Source organism: Ceratotherium simum, chromosome 12 (genome assembly GCF_057802395.1).
Source record: "Ceratotherium simum simum isolate JZ-2026a chromosome 12, ASM5780239v1, whole genome shotgun sequence".
NCBI classification, from domain to species: domain Eukaryota; kingdom Metazoa; phylum Chordata; class Mammalia; order Perissodactyla; family Rhinocerotidae; genus Ceratotherium; species Ceratotherium simum.
The window spans coordinates 17914852-17927362 of record NC_141911.1 but is presented as its reverse complement, the minus strand read 5'-3'; the positions used below and the strand labels follow the sequence as shown (position 1 = coordinate 17927362).

At 34.9% G+C, this 12511-nt stretch overlaps 1 protein-coding gene across 1 annotated transcript in view; it reads right to left on the bottom strand.

Moving 5' to 3' along the window:
- NEK1 (NIMA related kinase 1) overlaps positions 1–12511 on the bottom strand; it is a 179826-nt gene that overhangs the window by 47767 nt on the left and 119548 nt on the right. The window contains exons 23-25 of the mRNA XM_087437435.1: positions 9512–9643; positions 7227–7292; positions 6916–7144 (exon numbers count right to left, since the gene is read on the bottom strand). Coding sequence (XP_087293561.1) covers positions 6916–7144; positions 7227–7292; positions 9512–9643 — 427 coding nt within the window. The remainder of the gene's footprint in view (positions 1–6915; positions 7145–7226; positions 7293–9511; positions 9644–12511) is intronic.

Below are 12511 nucleotides of genomic sequence, written 5' to 3'. Positions count from 1 at the left end.
AGCACCTGCAAATTAACAGTTAATATTCAGTTTTGTACAGCCAAAATGATTACAATAGGAACAACTTTTTAAAAGGATGGTTACAAAAGAGTAGGGAACCCAGAAACAGACTCATAACTTACAGCCACTTGGTGTCTGACAAAGGTGCCAAAGCAATCTAATGGGGGGGAGGAGTCCCCTTAAGAAACAAAACTGAAAAAACCAAACATCCATATGAAAAAATACAGACTTCATCCCCTTTGATACGGTGAGGGAAAACCAGGTGGAGCTGGTGGTCTCTCTGAGCAGAGGTGACAGAACTGGAAGTCTAGGGAGGCAAAAGTGGTTAGTGTTGGCAGAAGAGTACTAAAGAGCTACACAGAGAACTCAGGAGAACTGCAGAGAGTCCTTTCAAGTCTTAAGCTGAATATCGATCAGCACATGTGTGAGGAAATTACTGTAGTCTAGAGAAAAGATCACCCAAATGCAGTAGAGGGAACAATACTTGGAGTTCACGCAGGATCAGAAATAGTCCCTATTCCCACTAGCCAGAAAAGAAAGTCTCGTAATTCACAAGCCATCAAGTAGATTACTCAGAAAGGTTTTTGACTCAGTAAAGGCGGACAGATTACCCATAGAGTAAACATTGCTCTGGTTCCACCTAACAAAGCTTAAAAGCAAGACCTAAAAGGGTCAAGATATTTACAAGTAACTGAACTGTGTCTCAGAACAAAGGTCAAGAATATTTACAGGAACACAAAAATATATAGCACCCATCAAGGTAAAATTCACTGTTTGGCTTCCAAACACAAATGACTAAGCATGCAGAGAAGCAGGAGGATTCAACCTAAAATAAAAGGGGAAAAAAACATCAACCAATCAAACCAAGGCCAAAATGACAGAGATGATGTAATTACTAGACAAGGAAATTTATAACTGTCATAATAACTGAATTCCATATTTTCAACAAGCTAGAGAGAAGATTGATGATGATATTTAGAGACAAGGAAAACATTAACAAGATCCATATTGAACTTCTAGAAAGGAAGAGAGAAAAAAGGTGGAAAAAACTATGGCAAACAATTTTCCAAATTTGATGAAACTATATAGTCACAAATCCGAGAGGCTCAACAAAACCCAAGCAAAAGAAACATGAAGAAAATGACACAAAGGCGTATCATGATCAAATTTACTAGAACCAAGGCTTAGGTGAAAAATCTAAAAAGTATCCAGAAGAAATAAGACACATTATATACAGAGGAATAAAGAATAAGAATGACAGAAGACTCTCATCAAAAGAACTGCAAACTGGAAAACACTGGAGCAACATAATTAAAGCACTAATAGGAAAAAAAAAGTCAGCTCTGAATTCTATACCCAGAAAAAATATCTTTGTAAAAGGAAAGCAAAATAAACATTCTTACACACATACACAAGCTGAAAGAATTCATCACCAGCAGGAATGCATTACAAGAAATGTTAAAGGAAGTCCTTCAGGCAGAAGACAAAGGATACCAAATGGAAATATGACTTACACAAAGGAATGAAGACCACTGGAAGTAACAACTACATGGGTAGATACCAAAGATTTTTCTCTTATTATTTAAAACTTTTTAAAGGATAAATGACCATGATGTATTATGGGGTTAATAGCATAAATTAAAAAAAAAAAAGAACAGCACTAAGACTGGGAGGGAACAAATGTAAGTATATTACTTTAAGGTCTTGCACTATAGGTGAAATGTAATAAATTGCTTGAAGATAGACTGTGATAAGTTAAAGATGTACACTATAAACTCTAAAGCAAATACTAAAATAACACAACAATGAGCTATAGTTAATAAGCCAATAACAGAGATAAAACGGAATCATAAAAAATACTCAATCCAAAAGAAAGCAAAATAGAAATAAGAGGGCAAAGGGAACAAAGAATAGATGACACAAATAGCAAAACAAATAGCAAAATGGTATATTTAAATCTGACCATATTAACAATCATAGTAAATGTACATGGTCTAAATATACTAAGTTAAAAGTTGTAAGAGTCGATTAAAAAAGCAAACTCAACAAGAAATCTACTTTAAATAAAAAGACACAGATTAATAGGAAAAAAAGGATAAAGATATACCAGGTTAACATTGAGAAAGAAAAAGCAGAAGTGACTATACCAATATCAAACAAATAAATTTTAGGGGCTGGCCTGGTGGCATAGTGGTTAAGTTCGCACACTTGGCTTCGTCAGCCCAGGGTTTGCAGGTTCGGATCCCAGGTGCGGACCTAGCCCCACTCATCAAGCCATGCTGTGGCAGCGTCCCATATACAAAATGGAAGAATATGGGCACAGATGTTAGCTCAGGGCCAATCTTCCTCAGCAAAAAAGAGGAAGATTGGCAAGACGTTAGCTCATGGCCAATCTTCCTCACCAAAAAAAAAAAAAAATTTTAAGTAAAGAATTTATTTTAAAAAGGAACAAACTATTAATAATCACAACACAGATGACTCTTAGAAAGCATTATGATGAGTTAAAGAAGCTAGACACAAAAGAGTACAAACTGTTACAATCTGTTTAAATAATATTTTAGAACAGCAAGAGTTAATCTAAGATAGAAAAAATTCAGAAAAAGTTGCCTCTGGGAGGCCAGGAGCAGAGATTGAATGGGAAGAGACATGGAACTTTCTGGGGTGATGGTAATGTTTTATATCTTGATAGAGGTTTGGATTATGTAGGTCTAGGCATTTGTTAAAACTCACCAAATGTACAGTTAAGATTTTTGCATTTTATTGTATGTAATTTATTTATTTATTTATTTATTTATTTTGTGAGGAGATCAGCCCTGTGCTAACATCCGTGACCATCTTCCTCCACTCTATACGGGACGCCGCCACAGCATGGCTTGCCAAGCAGCGCGTCAGTGCGCGTCCGGGATCCGAACCGGCGAACCCCGGTCCAACCGCAGCGGAGCGCACGCACTTAACCGCTTGCACCACCGGGCTGGCCCCTCATTGTATGTAATTTAACATGAAAAAAAATAAACTTCCAAACAAGTATTGAACTCTGTTTAATGATATGCACGCTGCAAAGTACTTAGGGCAAAGTGTACCAATGTCTGCAATGAACTCTGAACTGCATCAAGAAATAAGATAGACTGATGGATAGAAGGATGGATAGATATGTGATCAAGCAAGCATAGTAAAATGTTAATGGAAGAATCTAAATGGAGGGTATATTTGTCATGTTTGAAATTTTTCATAATGAAATGTTGGGAAAAGTAAATCATGTATGATCATACAATGGAACATTACACAGCTATAAAAAAGAACAGGGGATTTTTTTTTTTATGTAGTGGTATGAAAAGATCTACAAGATATGCTTATAAGCAACATAATAAATAATATAGATAATATATAATAAATAATGTAAAATGAAGGGAGTAAAAAATATGTATCTTTATTCACATATACATACATACACAATACACACACACATATATGTGAATAAGCTCTGGAAGGATAAATATCAGTGGTTGCTTGGTAAGAGAGAAGGAAACGAAGTATAAGTGTTGAGGCAGGAGAGAAACTTCAACTATACAGTATTTATAATATATGATGTTTTTATCACATGAATACATTGCCCACTTAATAAATTAAACATGATTTTTGAACTCATGAGACAAAATATTTGTATAACACTATTCTTAAGTCTCACACTAACTTTCCATGTGAAAGCGTTTTTTTGTGTGTGTGTGTGAGGAACATCAGCCCTGAGCTAACATCCATGCTAATCCTCCTCTTTTTGCTGAGGAAGACCGGCTCTGAGCTAACATCTATTGCCAATCCTCCTCTTTTCTTTTCCCCCAAAGCCCCAGTAGATAGTTGTATGTCATAGTTGCACATCCTTCCAGTTGCTGTATGTGGGACATGGCCTCAGCATGGCCAGAGAAGCAGTGCGTCGGTGTGCGCCCGGGATCCGAACGCGGGCCACCAGTAGCGGAGCGCGCGCACTAAACCGCTAAGCCACAGGGCCAGACCCTGAAAGTGCTTTTAATAAGGTAATAAAGTACCTGATAGGTCCTCATATATTTGTCTGAAATAGGCTTATATGATCATTCAAGATTACCCAACTGCCAACAATCAACAAAGTGAAAAGAATGGGAAAAAATATATTCAAACCCTATATCTGATAAGGAGTTAATATCCAAGATATATAAAGAACTCATACAACTCAATAGCAGAAAACAAATAATCCAATTAAAAAATGGGCGAAAGACCTAAATAGACATTTTGCCAAAGAAGATATTTGAAAGGCCAAAAGGTACATGAAAAAATGCTCAACATCACTAGTCATTGGAGAAATGCAAATCAAAACCACAACGAGATATCACCTCATGCCTGTTAGGATGGCCATCATCAAAAAGACAAGAGATAACAAATCCAAGCAAGGATGTGGAGAAAAGGGAACCCTCGTGCATTGTTGGTGGGATTGTAAACTGATACAGCCACTATGGAAAGCAGTATGGAGGATCTTCAAAAAATTAAAAATAGAACGACTATATGGGAAAACATCCAAAGGAAATGAAAACACTAACTCGAAAACGTATCTGTACCCCCATGTTCACAGCAGCATTATTTACAATAACCAAGACATGGAAACAACCTAAATGTCCAATGCTGAATGAATGGATAAAGAAGTTGTGGTATATATATACAACAGAATATTATTCAGCCATAACAAATGAGGACATCCTGCCATTTGCAACAACATGGATGGACCTTGAGGGCATTAGGCTAAGTGAAATAAGTCAGACAGAGAAAGATAAATACAGTATGATCTCATGTATACGTGGAATCCTAAAAGACAAACAGAAAACCAAACTCATAGAAAGAGATACACAGGAAAGTTAAGAGAGTATATCCTAAAGGTTCCCATCCCAAGGAAAAAATTTTTTTTCTTTTTATTGTATCTGTGTGAGATGATGGATGCTAATTAAACTTACTGTGGCAATCATTTGATAATTAACGTTAAGTCAAACCATTATGCTGTACACCTTAAACTTATACAGTGATATATGTCAATTATATCTCAATATAAATGGGGAAAAAAGATTACCCAATTCTTGTGTTTTTGGTCTGCATATGACCTTTCTTCCCATTTTTAAGAAACATGGCAGGGATTTTTTCATTTTCTATAAAACTTACTTGCACCTCTCTCCCTCTGCCTCTATCCCATTTTGTCACACTGGCGATAGCCTATTGCCTGAGAGGTGCTCTAAATTATCTCCAGCCCCACCATCCAAGAGATCTCACAACATCAGTTGTGTTTGTGTCTCTATTTATGTCTATTTAATGACTACTTTTCATATATAAAATCTGTGCTATATGATATGGAACACAAAACATACACTACAAGTCAGATGAGCTTATTTTAAAAGTTTACATTATAAAAGAAAACACAGGCAAAAGATATTTAAACAAATGAAGAAAATATTTACAGCATGTGACTAGTTCCTGAAAAATAAATAACATGCTATGATTTAAAAAAAATTATAGAAGAGGTTTACTTTTAATAGAGTACAGAAAAGTAAATAAGGGTTTCAAGAAAGACGGGGTGGGGAGTGTAGATAATAATCCAGTATGTCAAATGTTGTGGATACATAAAATTCAACTTACCGTTGTGAAGGTCTTTGGTAACCCTGAAAAGAACAGTTCTGATGGAGGAGTAGGGAAAAATGCCTAGTTGAAGCAGGTTAAGGGAGACTGGAAGGAGAGGAATTGCAGTTGCAAACAGATTACACTTGGAAGAGTTCTGCTATAAAGGGGACTTCAGAAATGGGTGAAAGTTGAAGAACAGGGACAGTAAAGAAAAGAAATAAGCAGCTTGGCCCTCCTAAGACCTATTTACGCCCTGATACGTATTCTTACAGCAGTCTATGATTATTCCTAGCTTATTACTTATCAACTATAACCACCTCTTTACATGCCTCCCTTTCCACTAGATCCTAAGCTCCTTAAGGGAGGGGACTATGTCTTAACCATTATTGTATCCTCACTGCTTAGGCCTGTGTGGCCTTGAATGGGACTCAATAAAGAACTGTTGAATTGGGGCCGGCTCCGTGGCTTAGTGGTTAAGTGCGCGCGCTCTGATGCTGGCGGCCCGGGTTCGGATCCCGGGAGCGCCCCGAGGCACCACTTCTCCGTCCAACGTGAGGCCGAGTCCCACGTACAGCAACTAGAAGGATGTGAACCTATGACATACAACTATCTACTGGGGCTTTGGGGGGAAAAAACTGAATAAATAAAAATCTTTAAAGAACTGCTGAATAAGTAAACAAAATAAATGCTATGGAATTTTTAGGCCTGTCTCCAATGTATGAAAGATTTTTACGACAACAGTCCACCAAAAAAATTACTTAAAACTATTCTTATTTAGTTGATGGTCAGACTTGCCCTTTAAAATGTAAGCTCCACGAGAGCACATATGTTTTTGTTCATTCATTGTTTTATCTCCAGCGCCTATGACAATGTAAAAAAATAGTAGGTGCTCAGTAATTGTTGAATAAATGAATCACTAAGTGAGATTTTCTCAATATCCCTGCTAAATTCCTAAGGGACCTTTCTGAGATTTTATCAAAGTTCACTACTCTACTTCTCATCAAGAAATATTCCTGGTAATAGATTAATCTAACATGGTAGAAAGAGTTAAAATAATACAATTTAAATATGTATCATTAGTTCCCTTTCTCACACTTTACACTTTTGTAATAAAAATTCTTCCTATTCTTAAGGTTGAATAGTTTTCTCCATTTTTCACATATAGAAATATATAGAGAAATTTTTCCAGCCTCTCTCAATCCCTCTAAGTGTTCTTTCTTTCATAGTGCCCCATCTACAAGTTTACGTGTGCTAGACCAAAATAGGATTACATACTTTTACACCTACTTTCAGTTGCAGAGAAGGATGTATCCAATGTTAACTCGTCCAGAGGAATTACAAGTTGACCTCCTGCCTCCCATTTCTTGCGATCAGATGAAACTGATTTTTCTTTTTCATGTTCTTTAGCATCTTCATGAACAATTATCTCACATGTATCAGGGTGATACTGCTCTCCTTTATCATCTTCTTGAGCTTTAAGATTTTGATTTAATCTACGTAATATTTCTCGCTTACTCTGAAACAGTAAAATGTTATGTTTTAATATGTATAGGATTAAGTAAAATGATTAACAGAGAAAATTTGAAAATTGTACCTACTGAAATAGCATTGTTAGTCTTTTGCATTTCTTCTGAGGTTTCATGGGTATCAGTTAAACTTCCATCCTTTAAACACAGATAGTTACAGAGTAAGAAATAATGTTATTTTTAAGTATATTTAAAAGTCCACCTACAAAAATTTGATATTTTTGTTACATTTTGTTTTTCATTAAATTTCTCCTTGTGATTTTTTTTATTCCTGTAAAGTGTTAACACAGCTTCCTTCATTATCAGCAATGAGAAACAGTTAAATATAACCAAGTAATAGACTTAATATATAGTAGATGGGCCAATTCTCAATTATTTGCCATATGTTTGGATTTCTGATCACATAGTTAATTGTATCCTCTTCTTCTCTGGCACCTGATTTTTGGTAATTTTAAGTCATTGGTAGAAATAAAAAGAAAATTAATTCATATACTCTCTTAATTAGAGCTAGGAAAAGTTTTGATGGATAAAGTAATTCAAGATAGGCAGTGTTATTTTGAAGCTGTCTTTATGTTTCACGTACATATATTCTTTTTTTTTTTTTTTTTTTTTTGTGAGGAGATCAGCCCTGTGCTAACATCCGCCAATCCTCCTCTTTTTTTTTTTTTTTTTTTTGCTGAGGAAGACGGCCCTGGGCTAACATCTGTGCCCATCTTCCTCCACTTTATATGGGACGCCGCCACAGCATGGCTTGCCAAGCAGTGCGTCGGTGCGCGCCCGGGATCCGAACCAGCGAACCCCGGGCCGCTGCAGAGGAGCGCGCGCACTTAACCGCTTGCGCCACCGGGCGGGCCCGCATATATTCTTATTAAGCCATATTACTAAACATAATTGAGAACTGGTTTTTCTCCCTAAGCAAAGAGAGTAACTACAATGAGTTCTGAGTCCTTTGTACTATTGATAATACAAATTTTGTCTTTTGATTAGTATAATCATAGCGATCTAAAGCACCTGGAATTTTTAAATATATGAAAAGAAGAAATTAGTAGTTATGAAAGCTACAAAAGCAAAGGTATCTGGAAGACTCAGAGTAAGAAGAGCAATTTTCAAAGTTTTAAGTAAGCAATATTTAAAGAATATTGAGAAAACAAGAAAACACATAAAGAAAAACCATTTAGTTACATGGATTACCTCAATTTTGTAATATCTGAGAAAAATACAAAAGAGTATAGTGGTCAGTTTTAAAGTAACACATGTAAATGAGACAAAGAGCATTTTACCCAGTAAAGTAGCCAGGAATTAGCAGTCGCTACAATCAGAGATGAACAGCTACTTGAGATGTGAAACTGGGTACCAGGAAGAGAACCACACAGTGGTATGTATCTAAAGTAGTGAACAACGTAGCACACGCAAAGTCGTTACTAGAAAGAAAAAGACTAAACCTACTTGAAGAGCAATAGTTTCTTATATGAAGTCCTTGAGAGTGACCAAGAAACTTGTATTTTCCTACTCAGTCTTATTTTCAAGATAGACACAAAGGCTGTAAAAAATTGGTGTAGCAGTAACAGCAGGGTTGTCTGCAAAAACTTAATGAAACTCAACAATTAAAAGGCACAGACAGTAATTACCAGGAAAGGAGAAAATCAGGTTAATGTGTTATATTACACGATGCAGTAGACTTTTTCCCTTCTGTCTGATGAATTCTAGGCTGAAATTTCACACCATGAGCCCATTTCCCTGAACCCCAGAACAGAGTTTTCACATTTTAGGTGGATATCTAACACATACTTCCAAGTTTAAACTTTTTACTTGCCCGTATTTCTTTGTTTCACTATCTGTATGACATGCTAGAGATTCAGAAGTAGAAAGTAAAAGAAATAATCGATGAATTAAGTGTAATTATGCTGAGTCGTCTAACATTTCCTATGCCAAAAAATTTAAAATAAATGTAGACATGTCTTGGACTTTATTCCTAGAGTTAATTACTTTAAGTACCAGAGAGACATTATTTAAAGTCATTAAAAAGTGAACCTTTGTTCATTGTGAAAGCTGGGGTATAAAAATGTTTGTTGCATTATTTTTGGTATGTTTTAATATATATTTTATTTGTTCAATATTCTTTTAAAGTAAAAAAGAATCATTTTAAGATATTTTGAACTACCAGGTGGTCCTAGATATAAAACTTATGGACAGCAAGTCTCCAATATTCAGAGTAAACCATAAACAAAAATCCTAAGAAATAATTTTTTTTCCTAGAAAAACATTCCTAGAACATTAGGAATTAATGTAATTTCATTAAATTTAATCCTTTTAATAATCTTTTGACTATGAGGAAATCTAAATTTTAGGAAACTTACCATACCCACTTCTTTCAAAGCTGAAGTTACAGAAATAACAGATCTCATCTGTTGCTTCGATGGAGAGCCACCTGCTTCATGCTGTCCCAAAGGTGGAGACATATCAGAACTCTTTACTCCTTTAGCCACCAACTATAATAAAGAATTTAAATACACTGGGAAATTCATATTTGCATGAAGAGATAAAATGGCATATATAAGATCACTGTTTATCCACTCTATCCACAGCAGTTTTTTTTTCATACCTCAATTTTTATTGTGCAAAGCAATGTGCTGGGTGCTGAAAGACCAGTGAATAAAGAGAAACATCTCTGGCTTTAGATGTAAACATAATCATGTGCCATGTAGTACTAAATAACTCCTTTTTGTTATATTAACAATGCTTCATAAAATGATCTTAAAAAACAAACTGTCTTCTAAAAGATTAAATATTAGTCTTCTCACTTTAACTTTAATCCATTACTATATTTGGCAAGAAGAAAAAACATTTTACTTATTCATCTTACACTTCAAAAAGAAATGCTTCTGCAATTTCTGCAAGTTTGGTACAATCTTCTTAAAGTTTTAACATCAATCACCCAACATAAGAGCCCTCATTATAAAAATGTCAACATAAATGAGAATGGAAGAAGTGACATGTAAAGGTAATAAGATTTACTTCACTAAAAATACCATGTTATATTCATGTGTTCATTTTTATCTTGCCATTTAGACTCTAAACAATGTGAAATAAGATTCTGAATCTTTAATAAACATAAGGAAATTGTATTCACAGGTACGCTCCTAGTAACATGGCAGCAAGTCTGCTGCCTACTTCTGTCTCTTCTTCAAACCAGTAAACAAGAATTTCTGGTGAGTATATACTTGAAATGCAGGATTTATTGAGCATCTTCTAAGCATAATGTAGTAATACAACTCTAATATTTAGTCTTCCAGACTTGAATTTTACACCAGTATCTATGTTGTTCAAAAGAAGATGGAAGTAGCCAACACAGTATTGAAGGAGAAGAACAAAGTTTGAGGAATGACACTACTTAACTTCAAGACTTACTATAAAGCTATAGTAATCAAGACAGTGTGGTACTGGTGAAAGGATAGATCAATGGAACAGAATAGAGCTCAGAAATAGACCTACACAAATATAGTCAACTGATCTTTAACAAAGGAGCAAAGGCAATTCAATGGAGAAAGGATAGTCTTTACAACAAATGGTGCTGGAACAATTGGACATCCACAGGCAAAAAAATTTATCTAGATACAGACCTTACACGCTTCACAAAAATTAACTCAAAATTGCTTATGGACCTAAATATAAAATGCAAAACTATAAAACTCCTAGAAGATAATATAGGAGAAAATCTAGATGACCTTGGGTTTGGTAAGAACTCTAGATAGAACATCAAAGACATGACCCATGAAAGAGAAAATTAATAAACTAGACTTCATTAAAATTAAAAACTTGCTCTGTGAAAGATACTGTTGAGAGAATACAAGCCAGAGATTGGGAGAAATTATTTGTAAAAGACATAAACACACAAAGGACTATTAACCAAAATATACAAAGAAGTGTTAAACTGTATGATTCCTACCATATGATATTCTGGAAAAGACAAAACTATGGAGACAATAAAATGATCAGTGGTGCCAGGGATTGGAGGGGGGTGGGGGTGGTGAAAGGGATGACTAGGTAGAGCACAGAGGATTTTTAGGGCAGTGAAAATACTCTGTATGATGTTATAATGATGGATACATGTCATTATACATTTGTTCAGAGCCACAGAATGTACAACACCCAAAGTGAACTGTAATGTATACTACGGACTTTGGGTGATTATGTGTCAATGTAGATTCATCAGTTGTAACAAATGTACCGTGCTGGTGGAGGATGCTGATAATGGGGGAGACTACACACAGGTGGGGACAGGGCCCATATGGGAAATCTCTGTACCTTCCTTTCAACTTTGTGGTGAACCTAAAACTGCTGTAAAAAGATAAAGTCTTTATTGAAAAAAAAAAAAGATGGAAACATTGCTTTAATCCCATAGTTCAGCACTACTGAGAAAGTATACTGATGTTTAAGATGTTATAAATAACTTTTTAAAAAATCTAGAGCTCACACAATTGAGCAGCATCTCCTTGAAAGATTAGATAGAAACATTTTGAAATTTTATGATTGTCTTACTGCTACAGAGTATATTCAAAAGAGTTACCATAAATTCTGAGAAATAACAAGCTCCAACTGGTTCTGAAAAATAGCAGCACTTCTAAAACAAGTATGTTATTTCTCTAGATGATTATTTTGAAGGAAACTAATTTGGATATACAAATCAGCCATTTTATTTAAATCAGTAATTACTTCTCTCCCACACATCATATTTATCAATTGTATTACATTAATTCAGTTAATGAATTGATTTCCGCTAGTTCAGTAAATTATCTGACGTGATTTTTGTGAGAAAACAAAAATAGCATATCTGATTAAAAATTAATTAATCATTGTATTCAAAGATGTATTAAGTGCCAAGCACAGTGCTAGATAATAGATATCCCAAATGAATGATATATGGTAACTATGTGAGGTGGCAGATGTGTTAATTAACCTTATTATGGTAATCATTTCACAATATATACATATATCAAGTCATCACGTTGTACATCTTATACTTACATAACGTTATTTGACAATTATATCTCAATAAAGCTGGAAAAAAACCCAGAACTAATTGCAATAAATAATTTTCAAACCAAAAAGAAAAAACCAAAATGGATGACATTATGCTTTCCCTCAAAGGATTATAAACTAGACGAGAAAGGCGAACACATAAATCTCTGTAACATACTGATAAGTCAATCAGTATGTTACAGAGAAATAAAAAATAGATAGATGTGTGCTAAATTATCTGGAGAAAAACAAACAAATATAAACCAGAGAAAGAACTAATTGTATAAAGCCAGGAGGGGAGATAGTGAGAGTGGCCTTCGTAGAGTAGCCAGTTTGAA